The sequence below is a fragment of the Grus americana genome, chromosome 15 (assembly GCF_028858705.1).
Source record: "Grus americana isolate bGruAme1 chromosome 15, bGruAme1.mat, whole genome shotgun sequence".
NCBI lineage: Eukaryota > Metazoa > Chordata > Aves > Gruiformes > Gruidae > Grus > Grus americana.
In genome coordinates, this window is record NC_072866.1 from 7983427 (window position 1) to 7996688 (window position 13262).

The 13262-nt window shown below is 52.6% G+C and overlaps 2 protein-coding genes across 2 annotated transcripts; both read right to left on the reverse strand.

The window, feature by feature from the left end:
• Nucleotides 1-119: 119 nt before the first annotated feature.
• On the reverse strand, nucleotides 120-5761 carry PLK1 (polo like kinase 1). Its single transcript, XM_054843263.1, has 10 exons — nucleotides 5243-5761; nucleotides 4944-5112; nucleotides 4684-4828; nucleotides 4073-4166; nucleotides 3313-3532; nucleotides 2835-2993; nucleotides 2569-2646; nucleotides 1911-2065; nucleotides 1275-1457; nucleotides 120-868 (listed from the first exon to the last, which is right to left on the reverse strand). Exons 1-10 carry the CDS (start codon nucleotides 5627-5629, stop codon nucleotides 662-664), a joined length of 1797 nt encoding a protein of 598 aa, XP_054699238.1. The 5' UTR covers nucleotides 5630-5761; the 3' UTR covers nucleotides 120-661.
• Nucleotides 5762-7026: 1265 nt separating this feature from the next.
• DCTN5 (dynactin subunit 5) lies at nucleotides 7027-13249 on the reverse strand. The gene is made up of 7 exons (XM_054843264.1): nucleotides 13162-13249; nucleotides 12952-13020; nucleotides 12328-12446; nucleotides 11795-11906; nucleotides 11068-11170; nucleotides 10244-10335; nucleotides 7027-7386 (listed from the first exon to the last, which is right to left on the reverse strand). Exons 1-7 carry the CDS (start codon nucleotides 13207-13209, stop codon nucleotides 7366-7368), a joined length of 564 nt encoding a protein of 187 aa, XP_054699239.1. The 5' UTR covers nucleotides 13210-13249; the 3' UTR covers nucleotides 7027-7365.
• Between the last annotated feature and the right edge of the window lie 13 nt (nucleotides 13250-13262).

A 13262-nucleotide genomic window follows, 5' to 3' on the forward strand; every position in this document is an offset into this window, starting at 1 on the left:
AATCAAGCGGACAGCATGAGCTGGTGAAGAGGACAGCTCTTGCTTGGAGGGGAAGCCAGAGGCAAGGTGCTGCTCCTTCCCTCACAGCAAGCCAAAGGGAACCACGACAGGCTGGACGCTGCAGTGAACAATCTTTAATCAAGTTATGCAATATACAAAAGTTTAGGTTTCATGTAGATTAGTTTCAGTATTAAAAGGCCGATTGCTCAGTCTCACCCTGGGCATATTAAATATCTTACCTGAATTTCTACAAGAGGAAACAAAAGCCTAGAGCATCAGCACAGACATGTACAAATAACTTACATGATAGTTCTGCTCTCCCCATGCTTTGTTCTCTCAGGAGAAGGCCCAGGAGCCTCAAAACAAGAGGCTTGGTTTTTGAGTCAGGCTTTTGGCTTTGGAAAGTTAGGGGAAAAAGAGACTTATGCAATAAAAAATAGACTTTCTATTAGGAGTGGGGAGCAAGAAACCTTTGGGTACCAGTCAAAGTGAACGTCATTCCCACAGCATCAGGGGCTTCCTTGTGGCACCTAGGCCATAGCCAGGAGTGGGAGCCCAGCTATTTGTGGAGAGGTTACAGTGTGAGCAGGGATGCTGCTAGACCTCCCCATCCACAGCTGGGACAGTTTGGCACAGGTGGTGAGTCCATCGAGAACAAGGTCTAAGCAGAGGGTTTCACACGGGCTGAGCCAGACTTTGAACTGAGGAGCTTCTCCACCATGGTGCGAGCATAGCGGAGCCGGCTGGCCAGCTCCTTGCAGCATCCGTGTTCCTCGATGAGGCTCAGCTTGTAGGTGCGGAAGTCCCGTTTCTCATCTATGTATGTGACAGCAGCCATGAGAGGGCACAAGATGACTTTGGTGTGGTCCTGTGGGGAGAGAACACACCATCACCCTGAGCACTCTGCTCCTTGGGGACTGCATCTGCTCAGGATGAACCATCTCTAAATTGAGGCATCCCAGCCGTACCCAGAAGCACGCTGACAAAGCGCCAGGCTGCAGCGTTCATTCCTAGATTGCAGCAAAGGGGAACAAATCGATCTGGCCGGCCAGCTCAAGACCACTGCACCTAAGCCTGTGCAGCAGTCTCCCTCCTGCTAAAGGACACAGCCCCTTCACAAGCTAAGAGCGTCTGGGTGGTTTACGTAGCAGCAAGGGGAGTAAGGAGCCTCCCAGTGCTCAGTTCACTGGGCAAAGTTTCGGCTCAGTGCACGTAGCAGGGCTCTTTCAGCAGGTAGAGCTACAGCCCTGGAAAAAGCAGAGTAGCAGCCTCACCTGGAAGAAGTTGATCTGCACAGTGCCGTTGCTGAGGTGCAGGATGATGGCGCTGCGGGTCCGGAACCACGTGCAGAGATAGGGTAAACGGGCCAGCTCGTCTCCTTCCCGCGGCGTGATGTTAGCACCTGCCTTCAGCAAGTGCTCGCTCATGTAGTTCCGGAAATATTTCAATAGTGTTATCTGCAGAGAGGAAAGGCTGTGAGCAGACAGGCTGAGGATGGCCCCTGCTAAGTGGGGAGCATAGGGGCTGCTATCGCAGTCCCTCCTTCATCTCTCAGAGCTTGAGGCATCACTGCACAAACTTGTGTAAATTCTCCAAGTCAACTTGTTCTGCAGTACTTGAGACTCACTTTGCTGAGTGCTTTAGTACATGCAAAGTCTTGTGAGCGCTTATTTCTATGAAGCTGCTCATAGATGAGCCTCAGACAGCAGCTAGAAACAAACCATTAGAGCTGCCAGTGTATGTCCTTGGGGCAATGTTTCACCAGCCAAGAAGCAGCCTGCAGAATGCCAGTGACCCCAAATTACAGATGTTCCTCCCTAGAACCCACTCTGCCAAAGCCCAGCAAGGCTGGCAGAGGTGTCACCAGGAGTAGCCACCCCCCAGTGATGGCTCCTGTCCCCTGGACTGACCTTCTTGTTCAAGGCAGAGGGGTAGGATCTCACAGTGAAGTAGGATTCGGTGCTGTTTTGTTCGATGTACTGCAAGCTGTCCCCATCGTTGTACATAATAAGACGAGTGGAGTCGTTGAAGAGAACTCCAACACTGTTGTCACACAGCTGGTAACCTAGTTCAAACAGGACCACGTTAGGCCTTCAAATACAAGGTACCCACCAGTTGTGTGAAATACAAAGACAGAAGGTTGTATCATCTAGGGGTTCCCTGGCAGCTACCCCACCAAGTCCCTGCCAGGTCTGAAGAGTCTCCTCTTTGCAGAGGTCTGAGTGACATTTTTTCCTCCTCTGGATTTGTCATCCTCCCTTGCTTCATCACCTGCTGCAGAAGCAGCTTTAACTGCCACAAGTGGGTGCACGTGCTCACTGCAGAGCAAGGCCGGCCGCCTCATGCAGCAGGTAGCCATTTCCCACCTTAAAGCGGCCAGGGCTGATGTTTGGTGACCACTACTCTGGATTCATTGGGTGTTTGGTAATGTTCCTGGCAGCAGTCTTGGACACACACACTGGAATACTGTGATTAGAGAACCAGACCTGTGCAATGCCCAGATCAAAGCTTCCTTCCAGCCTCTTCAGAAACTAGAAGAGGCTGAAGTATTGCCCCCCTATTATTTACCTAGACCGTATTTATCCGAGTAGTCCACCCATTTGCTAACCCAGAAGATGGGAATGCAGGCTGGGTCTTCAGCTTCTTCTGCAAAGAGAAAGGAGCTGGTTAGGAGACATTTCACAGCATCCTGTGCACTCCAGCAAGCAAGGCCAAAAGGCTTCCAGTTTGAAATTGAGGTCAGTTGGTCTCTCACTTCAGAGAGCAGCATCAGAGTGACAGAGAAGCAAGTTATCCAGGAAGGCCAGTGCCTGTGGGATTGTCCCCAGACTCACCTTGTCTCACTGCCACTCTCTCAGAGGGCTTGGCCGAGTTGACTGCCGTCAGCTGCTGTAACATGTCGGCTAAGTGACAATCAACAGCATCTCCCAGCTCCCGCAGCCCAGCCGCATCTTCCTTTCCAGGCAAGTTCTCTAGCGCAGGGCTGTCTGGTCCTGGGCCAGGAAAGAAAAGAGAGTGTGGAGGCGTGACCAGGGAGTAGGTTCCTAAAGGCACCAGATTTACATTCTACCCTAGCTATAGGAAACACATTACACATCATATAGCTAAAGCTAGTGCTGGCACTTCCTCCCTACTTTGGTTCTAGGCAAAGAGTGAGGAGACCTCTCTCTCGCTCACAAAATGCTCCAGGTTTTCATAAGAATTGGAGGAAGAGGTGAAGGAGCACCACATTCCCCATCAGTGGGTCTGGAGGCCGGGCAGGCTCTCATCCCACACTGCAGCCCAGCCCCACCTGGGGACACTTGCTCTTACCTTTGTTGAGTGCAGTCAGCGGCTTTCGCCCGTTCAGTTCGAGCCCACTGGGAGCAATTGAAAATCTAGGTGCAACAGTGAGACAGCTGGTGGGCAAGCGGCTGGGGATGTATCCTGACGTGAAGAACTCGTCGTTCAGCAACTCGTCAATAGTTGGGCGCGTGGCAGGGTCGGACCTCAGCATCTTCTGGATGAGGTTAGCAGCTATGGGGTTGATGTGCTAAGAAGAGACAGGCAGAGTTTAGAGACAAGGGTCAGGGGACAATGTACACTAAGTGACAAATGCATTGCATATACAGCCTGGGGAAGCTCTGCTTGGAGCTGAGCTCCTGCGCTGCATCAGGCAAGCAGGATGCAAGCCTGGGGAAATGGAATTGGGCAGGTATTGAGAGCTGCCTCCTGATGGCGTGCAAACCTTGAAGTTGACTGACTTTAGCAAGATCAAATCAACAGCAGCGGGATGAGCTGGGGACCTGGCCCAGACCTCATGAACTTGAGCATGTCCATTTAACCCCACATGCCAACTGCCCAGCTCAGATTTTTGCTGGATTACAAAGGAGCTGCTGGCTCCCCAAGAGGAAGCTGGCTCTACAAGTTCACTCCACCAGCAACTGAAACATCCCCTTCCTAGCACTCCACAATAAGAGGCATTTCACCATTACGTGAGAGCCCATTAAGTGCCAGAAACAGGACGGTGCAGCAGAAGGCTGACCGAGAACTGCTGCGAGGTGCGCTGTCCCAGCCACGGGAAACACCATACCTTGGGAATAGTATACTCGTTCTTCTTGATTCGGATGTATGTTTCTTTTAGACAAGAAGTTTCAAAAGGTGGTTTCCCCACCAGCAGAGTGTACCTGAGTGTTCAGAGACAAAAGGGTGTGAGTTTTGACACGAGGCAGTTTGCAAGAGAGACTTGTGTGCAGAAGTGACCCCATCCAAAGCCCACTCTGGAACTTTCCTAGCAGAGGGAGCACACTTGGTATCTGATGTGCAGTAGCACAGACAGCTACATGTAGCTGGCTCCTGTCCCCTGAAAAGCGATGCTGGGATCTAGTACCCTCTGGGGAAATTTCCCATGAGGAAGCGTGGGCTTTTGGGGAATGCCTTGAGGCAGCCGTGCTGTATAACAGATTAACCCACAGACACACATGCACCAGCATGTGCAGAGCACAGGGTAGGTCGTGTGCTGGCTGGCAGCAGGGCTCAGCCAGGGCAGGTGCTCTGGAGACAGCAAGCCCAAAGCTTCGGCTCACACCAAAGCCGGGGGGGGGGGGGGGGGGGGGGGGCGGAGGCAAACGAGACCTGGACCACAGGGACCACCTAGCCCCATGTCCAGCCACGGCATGGCTGCACAGAGGCATTTTGACTCACATGATGCAGCCGATGGACCAGATGTCCACCTCGAAGCTGTGTCCCTTCTTGCCCAGCACCTCCGGGGCAATGTAGTTGGGAGTCCCGCACAGGGTTTTCTTGCGCTCGCCATCATACTCCACCTTGGTGGCCAGGCCAAAGTCACCTTGGAGAGAAGGGGTGTGACTGGAGATGCCCCGGACAGCCGGTCCCCAGGGCTGGGGTCCCTGCCGTGGGGCAGCCACGGGGGGCTGGCAGGGCGGCTGGTCACAGGCACCTACCGATCTTCACCTCCATGTCGTCACTGAGGAAGAGGTTGCCCAGCTTGAGGTCCCGGTGAATGACGCGGTGGCTGTGCAGGTACTGGCAGCCCAGGATGGTCTGGCGCAGGTAGTACCGCACCTCGGGCTCGCTCAGCGCCTTCCGCCGCTTGTGCAGCTCCAGCAGCGACTGCGGGCAACGATCAGCACCGGGGGGCGCCCACGCCTCCCCTCCCCCAACCGGCAGGTCCCGCCGCCCCCTCCCCTGCCCGGCCGGTCCCGCCGCTCCCCGCCCCCCCCGCCCGGCCCCGGCCCCTCACCCTGCGGCGGCAGAGTTCCAGCACGACGTAGACGAAGTCGGCGTCCTCGAAGAAGCCCTGAAAGCCGACGACGTGGCGGTGGGACAGGCTGCGGTGGATGGCGATCTCCATGGACATCTTCTCCTTCTGGTGCGGCTTCACCAGCAGCGACTTGGGCACCACCTTGCCCGCGAACACCTCGCGGCTCTCCGCCTCCGCCAGCTCATAGCACCGCGCGAAGCCGCCTTTCCCCAGGAACCGCCCGCGCACGAAGCTGCGCCGGGTCCGCGGGTCCACCAGCACCTTCGGTACCTCCTTACCGCCCGTCACCGCCGCCGCCGCGCCGCCCGCCCGGGCCGGCTCCGCCAGGGCTACCGGCCGCGTCGCCTTCCCGCCCGCCGCACTCATGCTGTGCTGTGCCGGGCCGGACCGCTGCAGGTGGGGGGGGGGGGGAGCGGGAGCTGAGCTGTGCCGGGGCAGGAGCAGGGAGGCAGGCAGGAGCAGGCAGCCGCTGCCCGATTCAAACGCGACCCCGGAGCGTTACGCGCCCGCGGCCGCTCCCCATTGGCCGAGAGGATTTAAAATCCACGCCGCCCGCCGCGGGGCACCATGGGAGCGCCCCGCCCGCCGCGCTTAAAGAGACAGGCGCCGCACCGGGCGGGCGGGGACGGACGCGCCACGCCCCCACGCGAGACGGGGCGGAGCTGGACGGGACGGGACGCGAATCGCGTGCCGCGTGCCTCGGCAACCGTTGGTTGCGGCCACGCGCGGCCCGGTGCTCCCGCGGGGGAGGCAGAAAGCGGGACACGCGTGGGGTGCCCGGGCACCGCTTCCCCACGGCGGGGCTCCACAGCAAGGACCGGCCCTGCCCAGCCCCGCTCCGGTTGCGCCGTTTACCCGCGCCCGCGGGGGGGGGGGGGGCTCCCGGGGCCAAGTATTGGCGAAGGGAAATTGGCGCTGGCGGCTGTACCCGACGTGGCTTTTCTGGGAAAGAAACGGCAACTAGACAGGTCGTTTCCCCACGGATTTGGGTGACGTTTCCGCATCCGGACACAGCTCATTTATGGATTTCCACATTTACCCGAGAATCTGGTCCTTGAGCTGGTTTTTATTCTGCAGAATCCCACCCGCTCCCAGCGCCTCTTGGTCACCTCAGGTGACATTTTGGCAGTTGTGCCTGACATCATTAACGATGTTTTCACTCTCCTCTTCCTCCTCGCCCCACAGACACGCTGCCCAGTGAACCAACGTCAGCGAGGGGCCCGCAGAGCTGCCCCTGCACGTAGCGCCGCTTGCTAACAGAAGTAACCGTATTGCACGTTCTCCCCCCTTCACCCCACCTTGCTGCCTGCCGGCACAGAACAAAACGCCAATGAAAAATAACCACAAACGGCACAAACCCCAGCACAGCACCTCAGCCCACGAGCCTGCCTTCCCCCTCCAGGCACACACGGTCCCACGGTGGGGCCGGATCATCTCGGGAGATCCTGCTCTGCACAGAGCAGACACGGCCTCCGCTCAGCCGGTGACTTCGTTACCTTCCTACACGGCTGCTCACAGGCAGCGGCTCTCACCGTTCCTTACACAGAGCAGCTGCAATTCTAAAGAGGCATCAGTGCCTCTCGCAGCCAATGGCGGACACAGCAAAAGACAGAAGGGTTCTGCAGCCCCTGCCACGTCCCCCCCCACAGGCTCCGAACGCCCTGCAGTAAGAGCAGCGTGACCCACCAGCCTTGGTCAGAGCAAACTGGAGTAAAGCATACAGGCTCAATGAAGCAATACAGCAACTCAGTGTTGGAAGTGATCGCTGTTTGTACAAGATTCCTGAAAGAAGGAATTTCCCTCCCTGAGGGGCATGCTTCCCCATGCACCTACAGCTCCTCCTTGGCTACGCAGCAAAGCCCTCCCCTGGAAGTCACGTTTTATTGCACTGCGCTGGACTGAGTGTTGCCATCAGACAGTTGTAATTCCCCAGGGCTGTAGTAGCATACTGCAACCTACTGACACTCCATCTTTCCAGAGCTGGCAGAGGCGTAGAGGTGAGCCCAGGTCAGAGGGATGCTTCAGAGGACAGGAGGATAAAGTGGCCAAATCTAAGGAATGTTAACAGTGCTGTGTTTGAGATCTTCAGTGGTGACTTGGTTTTAGACCCTGGCAGAGGCCACCTTAACAGAGACAATAAAAGAGGTTTTAATTAAGGCAGAAGGGTCAGCTCAGCATGCTAAAAGGAAGAGTAGGCCCAGAAACGCGTAACTGCAGTGATGTATCCCTCCGTGCACTACAGCTGTGCTGCTCAAGTGATCGTGGAAAGGCATCGCTCAGACTTTCCCAGCTGCCATCCCATTCCCTCTCAAACTCACATCCCTTAATTTGGCAGTCACGTCTTCCCACCCCTCTCCCACGCCAGCAGCCCAGCTCCACGCTGCCCAACTGCGGCCACGAATCAAGCGATCCCGGTGAAATGTACTATGTGGTGTTGAAACTTTGAAGTGACACCATGGCAACACAGCACACACAGCTCCTTCCTGACCAAATACAAGAGACAGCTGACAGCAAGTTCACAAGGCAAAGTAGCACTAGTGAGCGGCAGCGTAAACTCCTAAGCATCTGACCTGCAGGAAATCTTGCAAGAATCCCCAAACCTGTCAGGTCTTGTGATGGGGCAGCCCCTCACTGCAAATGGCTTCTGCAAGGGCTAGTCAGGTTCTGGACAGCAGGAACTAAACATTTTTGGAAGATGAAGACAACTAGGAAGCTGCCTGCAGTACAGACACAAGGTACAGTTAATACTTTTTCACGTAGGTAGAAAAAGTGGCGAGCCTGGGCCTTTCACACAGACATCCCCCTGAACCCATCGGAGATCCCAGGAAGAACACGGCTTCCTTCTGCACTTGTCTCCACTCCCGCTTCAGGAGGATTCGAGGAAGGCAGCTACCACTGAACAGCTATTTCTAGCCAGTACGGGACTAGGTGGTACAATGGTCCTGCTGAATCTGGGCTTCTACTAAAACACTTGACCTCTGTTGAAACCAGACCTAACTGATCTGCTGCATCGGACAGTTCAGCAGTACCAGCCCGGTTGCTGCGGCTTCAGCACAAAACCTCATCTTCTTGACCCAGCTGTGCTCTCTGCCATGAGAAGCTGGCTCCAGCTCCTGCCTTTTTTTTTTTTAAACACATTTACACAGGTGCAAAAGGAGTCAGATCCAAAAAGCAGCCCATTTCCAAGTGCCCGAAGCAATACTACTGGAGCTACGGCTGTACCAAGTAGGCATGCCTAGCGTTTCAGTGCTGAAGAGAGGATTTTACAGTCACCTTAGAGGCTTTAGGATTCTCACTTCAGCACAAAGAATAGAAGCAAAGACATTCTGTGTCAGAGCCATTATAAAACAACAATGCTGGAATCATTTGTGGGTGAGAAAGAAGCTGTTTCACGCTGTACTTCACTTTTTTGATGCACCAACACTGTAATGGTCACAGAACAAGAGACTGCAGCTCATGTGCCCAGGCACAGCAGAAACCTCACTCTAGTCTCAAGTTTGATTTGAAGAGTCACAACTTTGAGTCACTTGAACAACTGAAGAGGCTTTAATTTATGTACAGTAAAAATACAAACAAACCAGTCAGTGGTTTTACATTTGATTAACAGCAGTTACTACACACTTTAGTACTTGTACAGCTGTTTGCTACTTAAGATGTATCAGTACTTTGCATTACACAGAACGGCTGAAGGCTCCAGGGCTGCCGATCTCACAGCCATACACCTACGACATAACTAAGGTGTGTCCTGGCCCCCAGCTGCTACACTACAACATGCAGGAGCCCCAGTTTTAAAAGCTAGAGAAGGACGATGGTAAGCTTTAACATAACACAACCAGAGCAGGCAGATTCATTTTTAGCCAGTTGTCTGGTACAGAATCAGGTACACACAAGCATCAGCTGTCTCCAACTTTCACAGAGCTGATCCCAGCAAGAATTATTCCTATTACATGTCCAAAATGAAATGTTCATTCTTTCCAATAAGTCTGAATCTCCTTCTGAAGTTTTATAATGCAGAAAAGCACCAAAAAGCTTTCTGCGAATAAACATACTGGGTAATAAGTAGGGATAATTGCAGCATCCTCTCACCCACCTCTGATTTCTACTTTTAGTTACCCACTTTCTGCTGCACTGAACTCTGACGTGGCAATCCTCCTTCTAAAGCCCTTTGGCTCTTTAAGGTCTGTGATGTTCAGGAAGTAGAACATGCATCAGCCATGAGAATCCTAACCCTGTGTGATGGGTGAGAGCACAGGACTGACGTCTACTTCAAGAGCTCAAAGCTAACAAGTGTCTTGTCAGGCAAGGCATAGAAAGACAGGTTTCAATGGCAGCCAAAAGTCCTAAAGCCAATCTCAGGATGAGGAACAATATCCTGTCCCTATTGGAGAGAATCGCAGTCCACAGGGAAAAAAGGAAGAGGCCATCCACCTCAACACACAGGCCTATAGAGCAGCAACTATTTTTCCAAAGGAACACACTGGGTTTAATGAACCCTGGTAAGTAACTGCCCATAACACGCACATCAGCCACACAGCACTTCTGTTCTAGGATGGAGGTTGCTTCCAGCAAGCGTAAACCCGCTTGCTTTGGGTTAGGAACAGAACTGACATGATAGACAGGCACAGGCTGCAAAGTATGCGCTGTCAACTCTGCCTTGTTCCCCAGGTGCAACGAGGGGATGGGGCCCTAAAGGGATTCAGATCAGCTTTCCTAGCTCCGGAACATTTAATGGCACAATTCAGACAACATGGAATGAATTACATTCAAATGAGCATACAAAGTTTAAACAACATGACACAGCAGCTTTCACGAGGGACTGCTTGGCCAGACCATTAACTAGTGTTATGGAACACTCGCAGAAGTGCTCAGGAATGGCGGAGGGCCGTGCCCTGGTCTCACTGAACAATATCCCTCTCCCTGCCCCCAGAATACTCCTGTGTGCCTTTACTGCTCTGAAATATGGTAAATAGGCTACTAGACCTGAGTGAGTGGCAAGAACTTCTGGTAATAGCTCTTTGTAACATCAATCATGAGTTCCTGGGTACATTCCGGGAGCTCCCCAGAGAAGAGTCCTGGAAGAAGAACAAGAGTATGACCATCAGCGTTCTTGCAGGAGAAAGCAGAAGTAAGCTTATTTTCAACATCCAAAACAGTGACTTTGACTTGTAAGTAAATACCAATAGACCAGCAAAGGGCTCTTCTCTCAAGTCAAGCAATACAACAGGATTGTTCCCATAATACCCTGGGACAGACTGCTGCAGCTGGGCCCATAACAGCTTCTGCTGTTCCCCATAAAACTCTTATCAGAAGATAAACGACAGAGTGTGCAATTTGCACAGCAAGATCTCCAGCACAGCCAGGTTGATGGGCAGGAACTAAACATTCATATACCTCAGCTCATACCTCTCCTTTAACATATGAATAGCGAGCAAGTGGACTTCCTACTGTTTGAACCACCAAAACACCTGCAAAGCCAGAAACCACCAAAGAAGGAGTAGTGCTCCCTCTGTCAGAGCCTAATGCCCGCTGAATTCTAGATGCATGAAAAGCCGTGTTGCTTACTGTACAGGATGGACACAGCTGGTGTATATTTTGCCATCCTAGTAATACTATTCTGAGTAAACACATACCAACTACCTAACGTACACTAAAGCAGCGAGTTTCACAAGTTAATTGTTACTTTTCAGTTCACCAAGTGCCCTATGCCTTTACATCTAGGCCAACAGGTATCTTCGTCATAGCAATCTCATTTTAAAATAAGAATATCCACGTTATCTGTGCAAGTAAATTTACAGAAAGCATACCTGGGCAGCCCGAGAAGACTGTGAAAGGCGGGACTACTGTTTCAGGAGGTAGTACTGTGTTGTCTAAGATTTTGCAGCAGTCTTTCAAAACGCATCTACGACCCTAAAACAGAGATTAGGTAAAGTTTATACTTAAAAAAAACCCTACATGCTTTTGCTTATTCCTGGTAAGTTACCTAAACTTCAACAAATTTAGCTGCTCAAAACACAATCTGTATAAGGGATCATGGGAATAAATCTTTACCCTGACTGAATGCTCTTCCCAACATAACTCATTTTTTCTTTTTCTGAAGAAGAAAAGTCTGTTTGCTCTCGACTAACACATGTATGGACAGGTGCACATTAACACACGTCGATGCGCAAACTGGAACCTAGAACTCGAGTCATGCAGGCCCTTCTCTAACTCAGAGACAGCAACCTTGACTACTTGTATTATTCACGTAGAAACAATTCCACTTGTCCTCTGTGGGAAGGCTGTCTTTCCTGGACAGTCCCATTAGCCACAATATTGTTGGGATGGATTTTCCAAACAATGGTCAGCTGAACCTGCTATCCTCAGAATAACAAAACTGAAAACACCACTTTCTGTGAAGAAGGAAAAGGAGGAGAAAGGAACAGCACAGAGTAAATATGCTTGCTCCAGCTGGGGCGGATTCCTTTCCACCATTGTTACAAAGCCTCAATAATACTCAAGAGTTTAAAGAAAAGACTGAGAAACAGCACTCACGATGACACAGTTCTTGCCTATGTGGACATAGGAGCCGATCTGGGCTGCATTGACAACACAGTCCTCTTCTATGAAGACATGATCACCAATGTGTAGAGGGAAAAAAGCCACCCTGTGACAGGAGAGTTGTTTGTTCAGGTGTACAATGTACAGACTGATCCGCGACACTGTTAGACCCAAAATCACACTGTGGAGTCTCCCATCTCCAGCTGCATTACCAGAGGGAGGTCTGATACTAGGGAAGACTAAAAAGCAACTGGTCTTTTCTCATCTCCTTCTAAAGGATGGCCCAAAGAACAAGTGAAATGCATTCTTCATTCAGCTATTTTAATACATCCCAGCCTTTCCATAGCATAGTCTGAAGAGAACGCTAACCCTCAACGTAAAAAAGTTTCAGGAAAAGGCAGGTTTAGAGGGACATATTTCTGCAAATTGCTGCAAAAGGAAGACAGCTGTCTGAATACAGATCTCTGCCAAGCAGATATATATTTTTTGTAGGTAAATAGTCTCCCTAAAGGAAGGGGACCTCTTACCCCTTACTAAACTTCTTGAAGGGTGGTCTAATGACACTGCGGCTTTTCACCACGCAGTGTCGTCCAACCCGTACATTTGCCAGGTCACCACGGATGATGCAGTCGTTCATAACTATTGTCTGGAGAAGAAAATAGAGATAAATGAGCTCAACTTTCTACCCATGTTACCAGTTATTATGCAGACTCGTGCAGAGGTCAGGCCGCTCCAGCGAGATAACGTTACCTTACAGAGGATTCTTTTAGTCAAAAGAAATGCGATAACAAAGCAAATGACTCAGGAGCCTGGAACCACTAGTTGTGCTCCCATTGTGTCAATGAGCTGCACAAAGCAACCCAATACACAAAGCAAGGCTTAAACACAAGCAGAAATACGTTGTTGCATGGATAAAAGCACCACGATCTGCACACCCATAGAGGAAGCTCCGTTTGTGTTCTCAGAGAGCAGAGCTCCAGTACCAGGGGGCCGACAGCGGCTGTCAGCGGGTAGCAGAGCAGCACGGGTGCTGCTGCGGCGGTGACAGGGACCCCGCGGCCCGGCCGCGCTCCCCTCCCACCCAGCCGAGCTGCTGGGCGGAACGACGTCCCAGGACGGGGGGATACCGCAACCCTCTCCCCGCCGCCTACCTTGCCGTTGAGAACGATGTTCTGGCTGCCGCACAGCACGGACTGCCGGCTCACCTTATTGCCGGACGCCTGCGGGGAGAAGGGACGGGTCACTGCGGCCGCTCGGAGCCCGCGGCCGCCTCCCGGGCCCCGACGCCCCCGGACACCCCAGCGAGCACAACTCGACCCCCTCAGCCGACCCCCGCACAGCCAGCCCCAGGACCCCCGCACCGTCTCGATGTACTCGGACTTATTGTAGAGCATCTCGCTCAGCTCCATGGCGGCGTCCCTTCCGCACAGCCGCTCCCGGCTTCCGGCACGTCACTTCCTCC